This window comes from Salvelinus namaycush, chromosome 5 (genome assembly GCF_016432855.1).
Source record: "Salvelinus namaycush isolate Seneca chromosome 5, SaNama_1.0, whole genome shotgun sequence".
In the NCBI taxonomy this organism is placed as follows: domain Eukaryota; kingdom Metazoa; phylum Chordata; class Actinopteri; order Salmoniformes; family Salmonidae; genus Salvelinus; species Salvelinus namaycush.
This window is the reverse complement of record NC_052311.1, coordinates 30,912,201-30,924,799: the sequence shown is the minus strand read 5'-3', so window position 1 is coordinate 30,924,799 and position 12,599 is coordinate 30,912,201. Positions and strand designations below refer to the sequence as shown.

The window sequence follows — 12,599 nt, the reverse complement described above, 5'->3', positions numbered from 1 at the left end:
TTATTGACTCAAGACATTTCAGTTTTTCAGTTTTCATGAATTTGTAAACATTTCTAAAACATAATTCCACTTTGATATTATGGGGTATTGTGTGTAGGCCAGTGACCCGAAATCTTACATTTATCATACACTTTAAATAGAAAAGTATTTGGACACCGCTTCAAATGAGTGGATTCGTCTATTTAAGCCACACCCATTACTGCTATGTGTATAAAATAGAACACACAACCATGCAATCTCCATAGACAAATATTGGCAGTAGAATTGTCTTACTGAAGAGCTCATTGACTTTCAACATGGCACTGTCATAGGAGGCCACCTTTCCAACAAGTCAGTTCATTCAAATTTCTGCCCTGCTAGAGCTGCCCCGTTCAACTGTAAGTGCTGTTATTGTGAAGTGGAAATGTCTAGGAGCAACAATGGCTCAGCCACGAAGTGGTAGGCCACACAAGCTCACAGAACGGGACCGCCCAGTGCTGAAGCACTTAGCGTGTAAAAATCGTTTGTCCTCGGTTGCAACACTCATTACTGAGTTCCTAACTGCCTCTGGAAGCATGTCAGCACAATAGCTTTTCGTCGGGAGCTTCATAAAATGGTTTTCCATTGCCGAGCAGTCGCACACAAGCCTAAGATCACCATGCACAATGCCAAGCATTGGCTGGAGTGGTGTAAAGCTTGCCGCCATTGGACTCTGGAGCAGTGGAAAAGCATTCTCTTGAGTGATGACTCACACGTCACCATCTGGCAGTCCGATGGACGAGTCTGGGTTTGGCGGATTCCAGGAGAACACTACCTGCCCCAATGCATAGTGGCAACTGTAAAGTTTGGGGGGAGGAGGAATAATGATCTGGGGATATTTTTCATGGTTTGAGCTAGGCCCCTTACTTCCAGTGAAGGGAAATCTTAGTGCTAAAGCATACAATGACATTCTAGAAAATGCTGTGCTTCCAACTTTGTGTCAACAGTAGTAGTAACCAAAAAAGTGTTAAAAAATCGAAATATGTTTTCAATTTGAGATTCTTAAAAGTAGCCACCCTCTGCCTTGATGACAGCTTTACACACTCTTGGCCTTCTCTCAACCAGCTTCATGAGGTAGTCACCTGGAATGCATTTCAATTAACAAGTGTGCCTTGTTAAAAGTTCATTTGTGGAATTTCTTTCCTTCTTAATGCGTTTGAGCCAATCTGTTGTGCTGTGACAAGGTAGGGGTGGTATACAGAAGATAGTCCTATTTGGTAAAAGACCAAGTCCATATTATGGCAAGAACAGCTCAAATAAACAAACAGAAATGACAGTCGATCATTACTTTAAGACATGAAGGTCAGTCAATCAGGAAAATGTCAAGAACTTTGAAAGAGTCTTCAAGTGCAGTTGAAAAACCATCAAGCTCTATGACCAAACTGGCTCTCATGAGGAAAGGAAGACCCAGAGTTACCTCTGCTGCAGAGGATAAGTTCATTCGAGTTACCAGCCTCAGAAATTGCAGCCCAAATAAATGCTTCCCAGAGTTTAAGTAACAGACACATCTCAACTGTTCAGAGGAGACTGTGTGAACCAGGCCTTCATGGTCGAATTGCTGCAAAGACACCTCTACTAAAGGACACCAATAAGAAGAAGAGACTTTCTTGGGCCAAGAAACACGAGCAATGGACATTAGACAGGTGGAAATTTGTCCTTTCGTCTGATGAGTCCAAATCTGAGATTTTTGGTTCCAACCGCCATGTGTTTGTGAGACGCAGAGTAGGTGAATGGATGATCTCTGCATGTGTGGTTCCCACCGTGAAGCATGGAGGAGGAGATGTGATGGTGTGGGGTTGCATTGCTGGTGACACTGTCAGTGATTTATTAAGAATTCAAGGCACACTTAACCATCATGGCTACCACAGCATTCTGCAGCAATACACCATCCCATCTGGTTTGCGCTTGGTGGGATTATCATTTCTTTTTCAACAGGACCTCCAGGCTGTGAACGGCTAATTGACCAAGAGGGAGAGTGATGGAGTGCTGCATCAGATGACCTGGCCTCCACAGTCACCTGACCTCAACCCAATTGTGATGGTTTGGGATGAGTTGGACCACAGAGTGAAGGATAAGCAGCCAACAAGTGCTCAGCATATGTGGGAACTCCTTCAAGACTGTTGGAAAATCATTCAAGGTGAAGCTGGTTGAGAGCATGCCAAGAGTGTGCAAAGCTGTCAAGGCAAAGGGTGGCTACTTTGAAGAATCAAAATATAAAATATATTTTCATTTGTTTAAAATATTGTTGGTTACTACATTATTCCATATGTGTTATTTCATAGTTTTGATGTCTTCACTATTATTCTACAATGTAGAAAATAGTAAAAATAAAGAAAAACCCTTCAATCTGTTTGCAGTTGTATTTTATGGTGATATTTTTCATGAAATACATTTATTTCACTCTACAAGTCAACTTAGTGGACTTAGTGCTGTAATACATTTATTTGCTACAGACAAGAGAATATTCAATAAATAGGCATTTGGAAACCGTTCAGGGATTAGTCCAAGTATGGCACTCTTTGGGTCCTTTGCCAGGGAGCATTTAAATACATTGTTTACAAAGTCAAAAAAATAATGCTCGGGAATTCATCTCAGCCTGCTCGGTCTGTGCACGGAACAAAACCTCCACTAAACCTACAACTGGTCTGCTTCATCCTCTTCCCATACCCAGTCGCCCCTGGTCACAAGTAGCTTTGGACTTCGTCACTGGCCTTCCCCCATCGAATGGTAACTCAGTCATCCTCCCTATTATTGACCGATTTTCCAAAGCGGCTCACTTCATTCCCCTCTCCAAGCTTCCTTCCTCCCAGGAGACTCTGGACCTGCTGGTATCCCATGTTTTGTGGCTGCATGGCATCCCTAGTGACATTGTTTCTGACAGAGGACCCCCAGTTTACATCCCAGGTATGGAGAGCCTTCTGCACAGCTCTGGGTATTAATGTTAGCCTTTCGTCTGGATATTACCCCCAGACCAACGGCCAGACCGAGCAGGTTGGAAACTGCAATACGCTGTGTGACTTCGGCTAACCCTTCCTCCTGGAGTGCCCAGCTACCCTGGGTGGAATATGCCCACAACACCCTCATCAACGCCTCATCAGGTATGTCTCCCTTTGAGTGTGCTCTGGGTTACCAACCTCCCTAGTTCCCTGCCCAAGAGGTTGAAGTAGCGGTGCCCTCAGTCCAGGACCACATGCGCCGTTGTCATCGCACCTGGAGGAGGGCCCGGGCTGCTATTCGTGCCTCCGCCAGGACCCAATCCTAAGCTAACCGTCGCCGTGCTTCAGCCCGTCGACACTCCAGGCCAAAAGGTATGGCTTTCATCTAAGGACTTGCCCCTGAAAGTGGTTTCCAAAAAACTAGCTCCCCGATTCATTGGCCCCTTTGAGATTGATTGTGTCATAAACACCTCTGCTGTTCATCTGAGATTTTTAAAGGGTTAGCTAATTACTGTACCTTCAATAAACAGTTGTAGTATTCTGGTCCCTAATGTTTCCCCATCTAAATTAAATGTGTCTAGCCTATATTCAGCAGAATAACTGTTTTCTGTGTTATCTATCCTAAATGTTCCGTTGTTGATAAAGAAGTGTGCTCTGGTTTCAATGGATTTTTTTTCATATTTTTTTTCTAATTTGGAGTATATTTTTAGCAGCATCATTGGAGTCGGTTTTTAATAAATGTCAGGGACTCCACTGACAATGGCCATCAGTGTCACGCCCTGGCCTTAGTTATCTTTGTTTTCTGTATTATTTTAGTTAGGTCAGGGTGTGACATGGGGGATGTTTGTGTGTAATTTGTCTCGTCTTGGGTGGTTGTATTGTATAGGGGGTTTTGTAGAGTGTATGGGGTTGTGTTCAGTGTAGGTATTTAGGAAAGTCTATGGTTGCCTGGTTTGGTTCTCAATCAGAGACAGCTGTTTATTGTTGTCTCTGATTGGGAGCCATATTTAAGGCAGCCATAGGCATTAGGCTGTTGTGGGTAATTGTCTATGTCTAAACGTTAGTAGCTTGTGTGTGCGCACTTTCGTTTTGTAGCTTCACGGTCGTTTGTTAGTTTGTAAAGTGTTTCGTTTCGTGTTCATCTTCTTCGTAAATAAAAAGAGGATGTATTTATATCACGCTGCGCCTTGGTCCACTCATTCACCAGAAGGCAATCGTGACAATCAGCTGGAGAGAGTCAGTTCCATAACACTGAGCTCCATCCAGTGTAGCATCACAGGGGGTCTCCATGCCTGAAAATCAACAGAAAATAGACACTGTAGTGACTATCACTGTCCTAGTTTTAAGGGTTAATTGTATGGATGAGAATACAAGCAAGCAACGGTATAACCAAACCAACGACATCAAGGTATTAAGAAACATAACAGTACCTCAGTCAGTTATAATTATCACAAGACAATGAATAACGAGACATCTGTCTTTTTCAGTGTTTTGAACATTGTCTCTGTATCTATCATTAGTCATTATGAGAGGGATTCATTTGACAAAAGTGATTCTGAGTAGCCTATAGTATACCACAAAGAGCTTTGATCAAGTGGTTCACTTTCTGCATGATACAAACAAGGCACTTTATATCATGTGTAAAACAAGGAAATCGACACATAAAGAAACATCTTATCATGAGACACTCCTGCTAACATCACAAACAGTCCAAACACAGCCTCTTCACAACACAGGGCTCAAGTTAGCAAATTAATCAATACTGTACTGTACCAAAATCCTAAATATTTCATTCTGTGCTGAATTTCCATAAGTTCTAACTCAGAGGAAAGAGGAACTTAAATTCATGTCTCTTGATGTGTAATATCAGATAAGTTGTAAAAAAGTGATGTGAGAATACAAAAGTTTATATCAAGAACTTAAAAGTGTTCTTTGGCTGTCCCCTTTCCACGGAGGGTTCTACATGGAATTCACCTCTAAGAGTGTACTTTTGAGTGTAAAGAAATATTCGGCCTGAGAAAATGACACCTCGTTTGTTTTGTCAGGGCACTGGTCAGCTCTAACATACTGAACAAGCTGTTCATCACTGACATTAACACTGTACCTTCTTCACAATTAGTCGGCTCTATCAGTCCATTTAAAATTGTGACATTATAAAAAAATAAATGAAGGAGAAAGAAAGAAAGGGGATTTAAGAGGAGGAGAGGTGAGAGAAATAAAAAGTGAAACAGAGGACCAAATGTATAATGTTTCCCAAATGGTTGTTTGTGACTGGGTGGGTGGGGTTATATCCTTCCTGTTTGGCCCTTTCCGGGGGGTATCATCGGATGGGGCCACAGTGTCTCCTGACCCCTCCTGTCTCAGCCTCCAGTATTTATGTTGTAGTAGTTTGTGTCGGGGGGCTAGGGTCAGTTTGTTATATCTGGAGTACTTCTCCTGTCTTATCCGGTGTCCTGTGTGAATTTAAGTATGCTCTCTCTAATTCTCTCTTTCTCTCTTTCTTTCTCTCTCTCGGAGGACCTGAGCCCTAGGACCATGCCTCAGGACTACCTGGCATGATGACTCCTTGCTGTCCCCAGTCCACCTGGCCGTGCTGCTGCTCCAGTTTCAACTGTTCTGCCTGCGGCTATGGAACCCTGACCTGTTCACCAGACGTGCTACCTGTCCCAGACCTGCTGTTTTCAACTCTCTAGAGACAGCAGGAGCGGTAGAGATACTCTTAATGATCGGCTATGAAAAGCCAACTGACATTTACTCCTGAGGTGCTGACTTGCTGCACCCTCGACAACTACTGTGATTATTATTATTTGACCATGCTGGTCATTTATGAACATTTGAACATCTTGGCCATGTTCTGTTATAATCTCCACCCGGCACAGCCAGAAGAGGACTGGCCACCCCTCATAGCCTGGTTCCTCTCTAGGTTTCTTCCTAGGTTTTGGCCTTTCTAGGGAGTTTTTCCTAGCCACTGTGCTTCTACACCTGCATTGCTTGCTGTTTGGGGTTTTAGGCTGGGTTTCTGTACAGCACTTTGAGATATCAGCTGATGTAAGAAGGGCTATATAAATAAATTTGATTTGATTTGATTTGACTCCTCGATGACATCGACCGGTTGTAACTGATTCCTTTTGGGTTGCAGCTAGACAGAATAACAATAAATCATTATGGACTGCATTTATATAGTAATTCCTGGGAGCTCAAACCGTGATGAATTGGGTTTGTTTATTAGAAGCAAATTAAGAAAATAACCAAAAAAAGGAACCATTCTTCCATGGAGGACACACTAGCGGGCCATCCTTTCAATCACAAACTTATTCAGTGAATGACAACTTTTACTACAGCACAATAACCTTGTTGAGAGTTTGTAAAAAAGAAATAATACATCAATAAATAAAACATGAAATCAGTAACAGAGAGACTATGACAAATGTAGACAGTCCATTTGTTGGGTTATTTATTTAGGTAAAGAATGTACAAAACCCGCAGCATTGAATGTCATGAAATATAAACAGTAATATGGGAAAGTTAATCCAATTCGTTACAGTAACAAATGGAGAAACAAGGCTTCAGTACCACTTCTAAAGACCAACCCTTCGAACATGCAGCTCTCATTGGCCAAGCTGTATTCCAGCATACAAAGTCTCCTCCTGCCCCTCAGGTCTGTCTCTCTCAGTGTTAGGTCTGGCACCCTCCAGCACTACAATCTGTCCATACAACACCTCCTCTGGAACATCTCTCTGTTTCTCCGTCTTCTTTAGAATAGTGATGTTATCACATTCCAGTTCTGGACTCTCATCAGCATCTGTGTGGAGATGTTGACATTAGTTTTTTTGAGGGGGTGGTAGGATATTGCACAGATCACTTGTTGACATTTAACATTTGAGGTATGGAAGCAACCCACATACGCTCTAATGTTGATTTGCAGATTTAGAAATAGCATCCATTCACCTCCTTCACATCTATAGATCTGGAAACAAGCCTATCGAAATGTTTCTAGGCTGACACTAATTCAAAGTAGGAACAACATCCTAAAAAAATCTAAATTGAGCCACAACACTGAAACAACAGTCACATGAGCTGACTGAGTGTTGTAATCAGTGGTGTGGATGTTTATCTTTGACGTTTGTTCGATGTGTTAGATTGTTAGGCTGTCACATTACTGACCTGGTGCCTGTGGAGGGTTCCTCCTCTTGCGAATACAGTAAGCTCCCACCACCACTGCAAGGACCAGGACCACAGCTACTAGTGACCCTATGACAGTGCCATAAGATCCTCCTGCATGATATGGTGAGGAGAAATAGCGGTGGTGGGGGGGGTTTGACACAGTCCCTCACAAATCATGCATGACAACGTTCAAGCGTTCAAGATAAATTGCATTCGGCTTCTATGGAATATTCTTATTTGACAAATAGATGTGAGTTTTTTTAGCTCCTCACCTCCAATGGTCAGTTGTACTCCTCTAGTGTCCAAGTAAGTTCCATTTGAATAGTGGATTTCTAAAGAATATTCAGCAGAATCTCTCCACTCTGTGTTATTTATTTTAAATGTCCCATTATTGATAAAGAACTCTGATCTGGCTTCAATTGATTTATAGGTTATGTTGTTGTGTTTCATTTTGAATATCTCTGTATTACCACCAGTGGCGTTTCTTTTAAATATAAGTTCAAATCCTGTGGCATCATTCATCAGCTGGAGATAGACAGTTCCTCCCAGAGCTCCGTAACACGACACGTTCTGTGTAGCATTACAGTATGTCTCCATGCCTGAGGATAGAAAAAAATTGCTGTTTTGTTGATAGTGATAATAAGTGTAAATCCTTTGCTAAAACTTTATCAATACCATTTATCCAACTGGTGGGTCTAATCCTGAATACTGATTGTTTAAAACCACATCCCAGCCGGTGCCTATTACACAAGTTACCCATGACGTTAAAATGCCTACTTACTCTGTTCCATCTGACTGTGCAATCAACTGTCTCATCAATGTTTTTAATTCAAAGATGTCATCAATATTTGAATATGTTGGCAACCCATTGTATAAATGTGATAATTCCTTTGAAGCCGGTGTTTGGAGGATATATTGGCACGGTATGCCGGCCCTCGACTCGGGACTAACAACACCCGTGCCAATATATCCTCCAAACACCTTCTTCTCGGAAATTATCACTTAATTCACTTTGTGACATTATGATAGCCCGAACTGATCTATTGACAAGTAAATCATTTTCTTGAGCTTGTCTTTTAAAATAATTAACCATCAATTTATACTGAACAAAAATATGAACTCACGATGCAACCATTTCAAAGATTTTACTGAGTTAAAATTCATAGAAGGAAACCAGCCAATCAGCATAAAATCCCCACAAAAGGGATTTTATTACAAACAGAAACTCCTGAGCTCCACCCTCACCCTCCTCAGACAATCCCACAGGTAAAGAAGCCGGATGAGGATGTCCTGGGCGGGCGTGGTTACGAGTGATCTGCGGTTGTGAGGCCGGTTGGATGTACTGCTAAATTCTCTAAAACGACGTTGGTAGAGAAATTAAAAAGCTCGGGTGGACATTCTTTCAGTCAGCATGCCAATTGCATGCTCCCTCAAAACTTGAAACATCTGTGGCATTGTGTTGTGTGACAAAAGTGGCCTTTTATGGTCCCCAGCACAAGGTGCACCTGTGTAATGATCATGCTGTTGAATCAGTTTCTTGATAGGCCACATCTGTCAGGTGGATGGATTACCTTGGCAAATGAGAAAGGCTCACTAACAGCAATGTAAACAAATTTGTGCACAAATGTTGAGAAAAAAGCTTTTTGTGCATATGGAACATTTTTGGGATCTTTTATTTCAGCTCATGAAAAATGGGACCAACACTTTACATGTTAGGTTTATATTTTTGTTCAGTATACATTGCAATGCTCTATGATCCGACATAAGTGGCATTGATTTGTGACTGTTGCTTTTCTCTTCATAATAGAGTGTTGCATGCTGCTGTAATTATTCAGTTACAACACCATTTATAACACCGGGTTGTTGTTGTTTTAATATGCATGACCTCCATAGACAAACAGATATGAATCTCAGGATAGAAAAAAAATATGTATCTTACCATAAGAGGGTTCTGCTGACATCATCAGAAGTGCAAACATCATAAACATGTTCCTTTATAATAGGTATCTACTGATGTGGCAACTATAGATTCACTATTGAGGTCCCAAACTAGGATTACAAACAACAAACTACCGGCCACGTTCTAAGTCAGAATGTCACTAGGCTATTTGAGTAAAACATGTAAATGACTGTGTCATTTCAGGGATGGGGAAGTGTTTGAACACAACCATGATCGCACTTCTTCTTTTCACAGACTGATGCATAAACATTTTAGTATATAGGATAAGGCATTCCATAAGATACATTTATTTTTTCCCTTTATTTAACTAGGCAAGTCTGTTAAGAACAAATTCTTATTTTCAATGACGGGCTAGGAACAGTGGGTTAACTGCCTTGTTCAGTGGCAGAACAACAGATGTTTACCTTGTCAGCTTCGGGGATTCGATGTTGCAACCTTTCAGTTACTAGTCCAACGCGGCTACCAGCCACCCCGTATATACTTAAGCGAACAAGAGATCTTGAGACTAGATTTATATTAGAGCTATAAGATTTAATGTGATACAAAATCAATTATCACACCAGATTTACACTGTGAGAACATTGTTTCAGTCTTATTCTGTAGGTTATTTAGAGAAACACTATGCCCTTTTAATAGCTGTGTCTGTTACGGTGTTTCTCTGACACAAACTCAAGTCAGTTGTCAAGTGCAAGTTGAAATAATGGTTGAGAAACACTGTTACACCACACAGGTCATATGTTCACCTTGAGCCCTCTCATGGTTCCCGCATGTAGGGAGTGAAGGTTTTCCATAGAAAATCTAAGAGAGAGTGTATTTTGTTCCTTAGTTCCTTGTTTATGTCTCTATTTTGGTTTGGTCAGGGCGTGAGTTGAGTGCATTCTATGTTTTGTTTTCTGTTTAGTGTATTTCACCTTGCAGAACTGTTCGTTTGTCGTTTTGTTGTTTTTGTATTAGTATTCGTATTCGTATTTATTAAAATGATTATGAATACTTACCACGCTGCACCTTGGTCCTCTTCTCCTTCTCCCGACGACAATCGTTACAGTATTATAATAGACCTTTTGTTTGTGAAATGTTATGAAGAGTTTCATTCCAAAACGCTATATATCCATTTTCAGAAATGTTGGTAAATTTAAACTTATGAAAGAGATTGGTGTGTTTTTTCACTATCTAATCATGGCAGCATGAGGTTTTTCAATGGTAGAAATGTATTTGTTTCAAATCTTTGACTTGATGGTTTTATTTCAGAAAGACAAATAATCATGTTTTTGTGCAAAATGCCTTATATATCCACCTCACACTCAGAGAAATAAGTAGTACTGCTGTGTTTTACACAGTCAAATGCAACAAATAACTACATTTTCAATAAATAAATAAAACGTATAAAAGATATTCAATACAGTAATATGAGATTTTTATGTAAAACATTTACATTTGACGTTTTTTCCCATTTAGCAGATGCTGTTATCCAGAGCGACATACAGTAATCCAGAGCAATTTAGAGTGAGTGCATTCATTTTAAGATAGCTAGGTGAGACAACCACATATCACAGTCAAATACATTATACAGGATAGTCAGATTCCATTCCAGCTAAACAATTGATACGGTATATATAGCGTATTGCAAAAAAACACATTTGTTACCGACCGCCTCGATTCGATCTTATGTAGCAAATTTTAAAATTTTGTTTTTTTTACATTGTATAAAAGTAGAGACTCAGAGCTAGAATATTGTATATCATAAACTGAGGTTGAGGGACAATGGAAAAGTAATTCTGCTTCGAAAGTTGATAAACTTGTAACCCCACTTGATAGAAAATGGCCCTCGAATGTTTGGGAACACCTACTAGAGAGCTCTTCTTTGTCTACACTCTTTCAGCATCGTTAACACCCTCTTCAGCCTTAGCCACACCCATCTCTTTAAGGATTCACATGTGAAGCCATGTGGTAAACAAACACTATGTCAAATCAAATCTAAGTTTATTTGTCACATGCACAGGATACAGAAGGTGTAAACGGTACACTGAAATGGTTACTTGCATGGTAATCATATCAAAAACAGAAAGTGTCCAGATAAAAATATTTTATGAATATTTTATAATTATTAGATGACGCTTACCCAACACACTTGTCTAAATTGATGGGTTATGTGAAGGAAATGCTATAATTACCCCCCAGCCACAACCTAGCTAAGTGGATGGGTCACCATTGTCTACACATGTTCATGAAATACAATAGATGGCCTTAAATCACCCCCAGACACACCTGGCTAATTTGATGGGTCCTGTAATAATCTGGCCGAAGTGGACTCTTTTGTTTAGACCTGTAGCTCGCTAGCTAAACAATGAACCGGCATAATCCCAACTCATACTACTACCAATACAAACATAGTGTAAATCTACAGGAAGCTAAAAAACTAGGTTCAATGTTAGCTAGCTAACATTAGGCTATAACTAGCAATGCAAATGGATTTCTGATCAGAATAATATTACTACACGTAACGCGAGCAAGCCAGCAAGCTAACATTTGCTAGTTAACTGACAGTACGCTTTAACTCTGACAAAATTAGAAACTTATATCTGAAAATTTTGCTGGACTCTTACATATATACTGTACATAGATGAACGCTTCATGGCAGACTGGAAATATTTAACTTAGTTTTGTTTGTAGCTACATCTTGTCTGGCCAGCGTTGTGTCAAGTCACTCCGGTTCACACTGACCGTGGCGTGTGCAGAAAGTAGCCCATCACTTTTTACAACTGATCTGTCGATAGCGCCTGCTAAATTCAGGGCATCAATGTTGTTGAGAAAGTAGCAAAACTATTGTAGTTCTCGATGGCTAACGTTATATCTTTCAAAAATGGCATAGTACTGAATAGCTCATGTTACAGACAAAAGCATGCTACATGGTAAACCAATCCAAACTCATCTCCCGGCATGTCCAGCCCAACTATTATCTCAGCCAATCATGGCTGGTGGGAAGGTTCCTGGCTTTTTCCATGGCTAAACCAACTAGTCTCATAATTCACATTTTATTCGTATTTATGGATGGAATACAAGTTTGTTATTAAGGCACATGAAAGTTCACATGTTTTAGAAGGCATTTCTGCCAAAAAACGAATTGTCTATAAAAAATGTATGTTCAAATCCCTGTCCTGTGAAGTAGTGACGTGTGACATACGCCTAGTTTCCTGAAAGGAGTCACATTTTCTGAAATCTATGGGAAAAAATCTGAGAAGAGTCATATTTTACAAACTCTTGAAGGAAAAAACACAACTGTGAAAACTTGGTGTATACAGCGTTTTGAAAATGTTTTATCTATTAACGATAGGGGCCACAGAAAATGTTGGGGCCAGTCAGATATTTTAGTCTGGATGCTATTGCTAAAAAAGCGATCATACATGCTACCGTGGTCTCATACTATATGTTATTCAAATTTGAGTCATTTAGCAGACACTCTACTTACAGTAGTGAGTGCATATATTTTCAATCTGGTCCTCCTTGGGAATAGAACCCACAAA

General features: G+C 40.4%; 1 protein-coding gene across 1 annotated transcript; it reads right to left on the bottom strand.

Annotated features, from left to right (window-relative positions):
• Positions 1-6,407: 6,407 nt before the first annotated feature.
• On the bottom strand, positions 6,408-9,189 carry LOC120047494. Its single transcript, XM_038993028.1, has 4 exons — positions 9,058-9,189; positions 7,391-7,717; positions 7,119-7,229; positions 6,408-6,756 (listed from the first exon to the last, which is right to left on the bottom strand). The coding sequence occupies exons 1-4, from the start codon at positions 9,104-9,106 to the stop codon at positions 6,563-6,565; spliced, it is 681 nt and encodes a 226-aa protein (XP_038848956.1). The 5' UTR covers positions 9,107-9,189; the 3' UTR covers positions 6,408-6,562.
• Between the last annotated feature and the right edge of the window lie 3,410 nt (positions 9,190-12,599).

Excerpts from the sequence above, each read along its gene's own strand:
- LOC120047494 (XM_038993028.1), bottom strand. The coding sequence starts at position 9,106 with ATGTTTATGATGTTTGCACTTCTGATGATGTCAGCAGAACCCTCTTAT. Across the intron at positions 7,718-9,057 it reads GTCAGCAGAACCCTCTTATG|GCATGGAGACATACTGTAAT; the intron begins GTAAGATACATA and ends TTCTATCCTCAG. Across the intron at positions 7,230-7,390 it reads AGTACAACTGACCATTGGAG|GAGGATCTTATGGCACTGTC; the intron begins GTGAGGAGCTAA and ends CATATCATGCAG.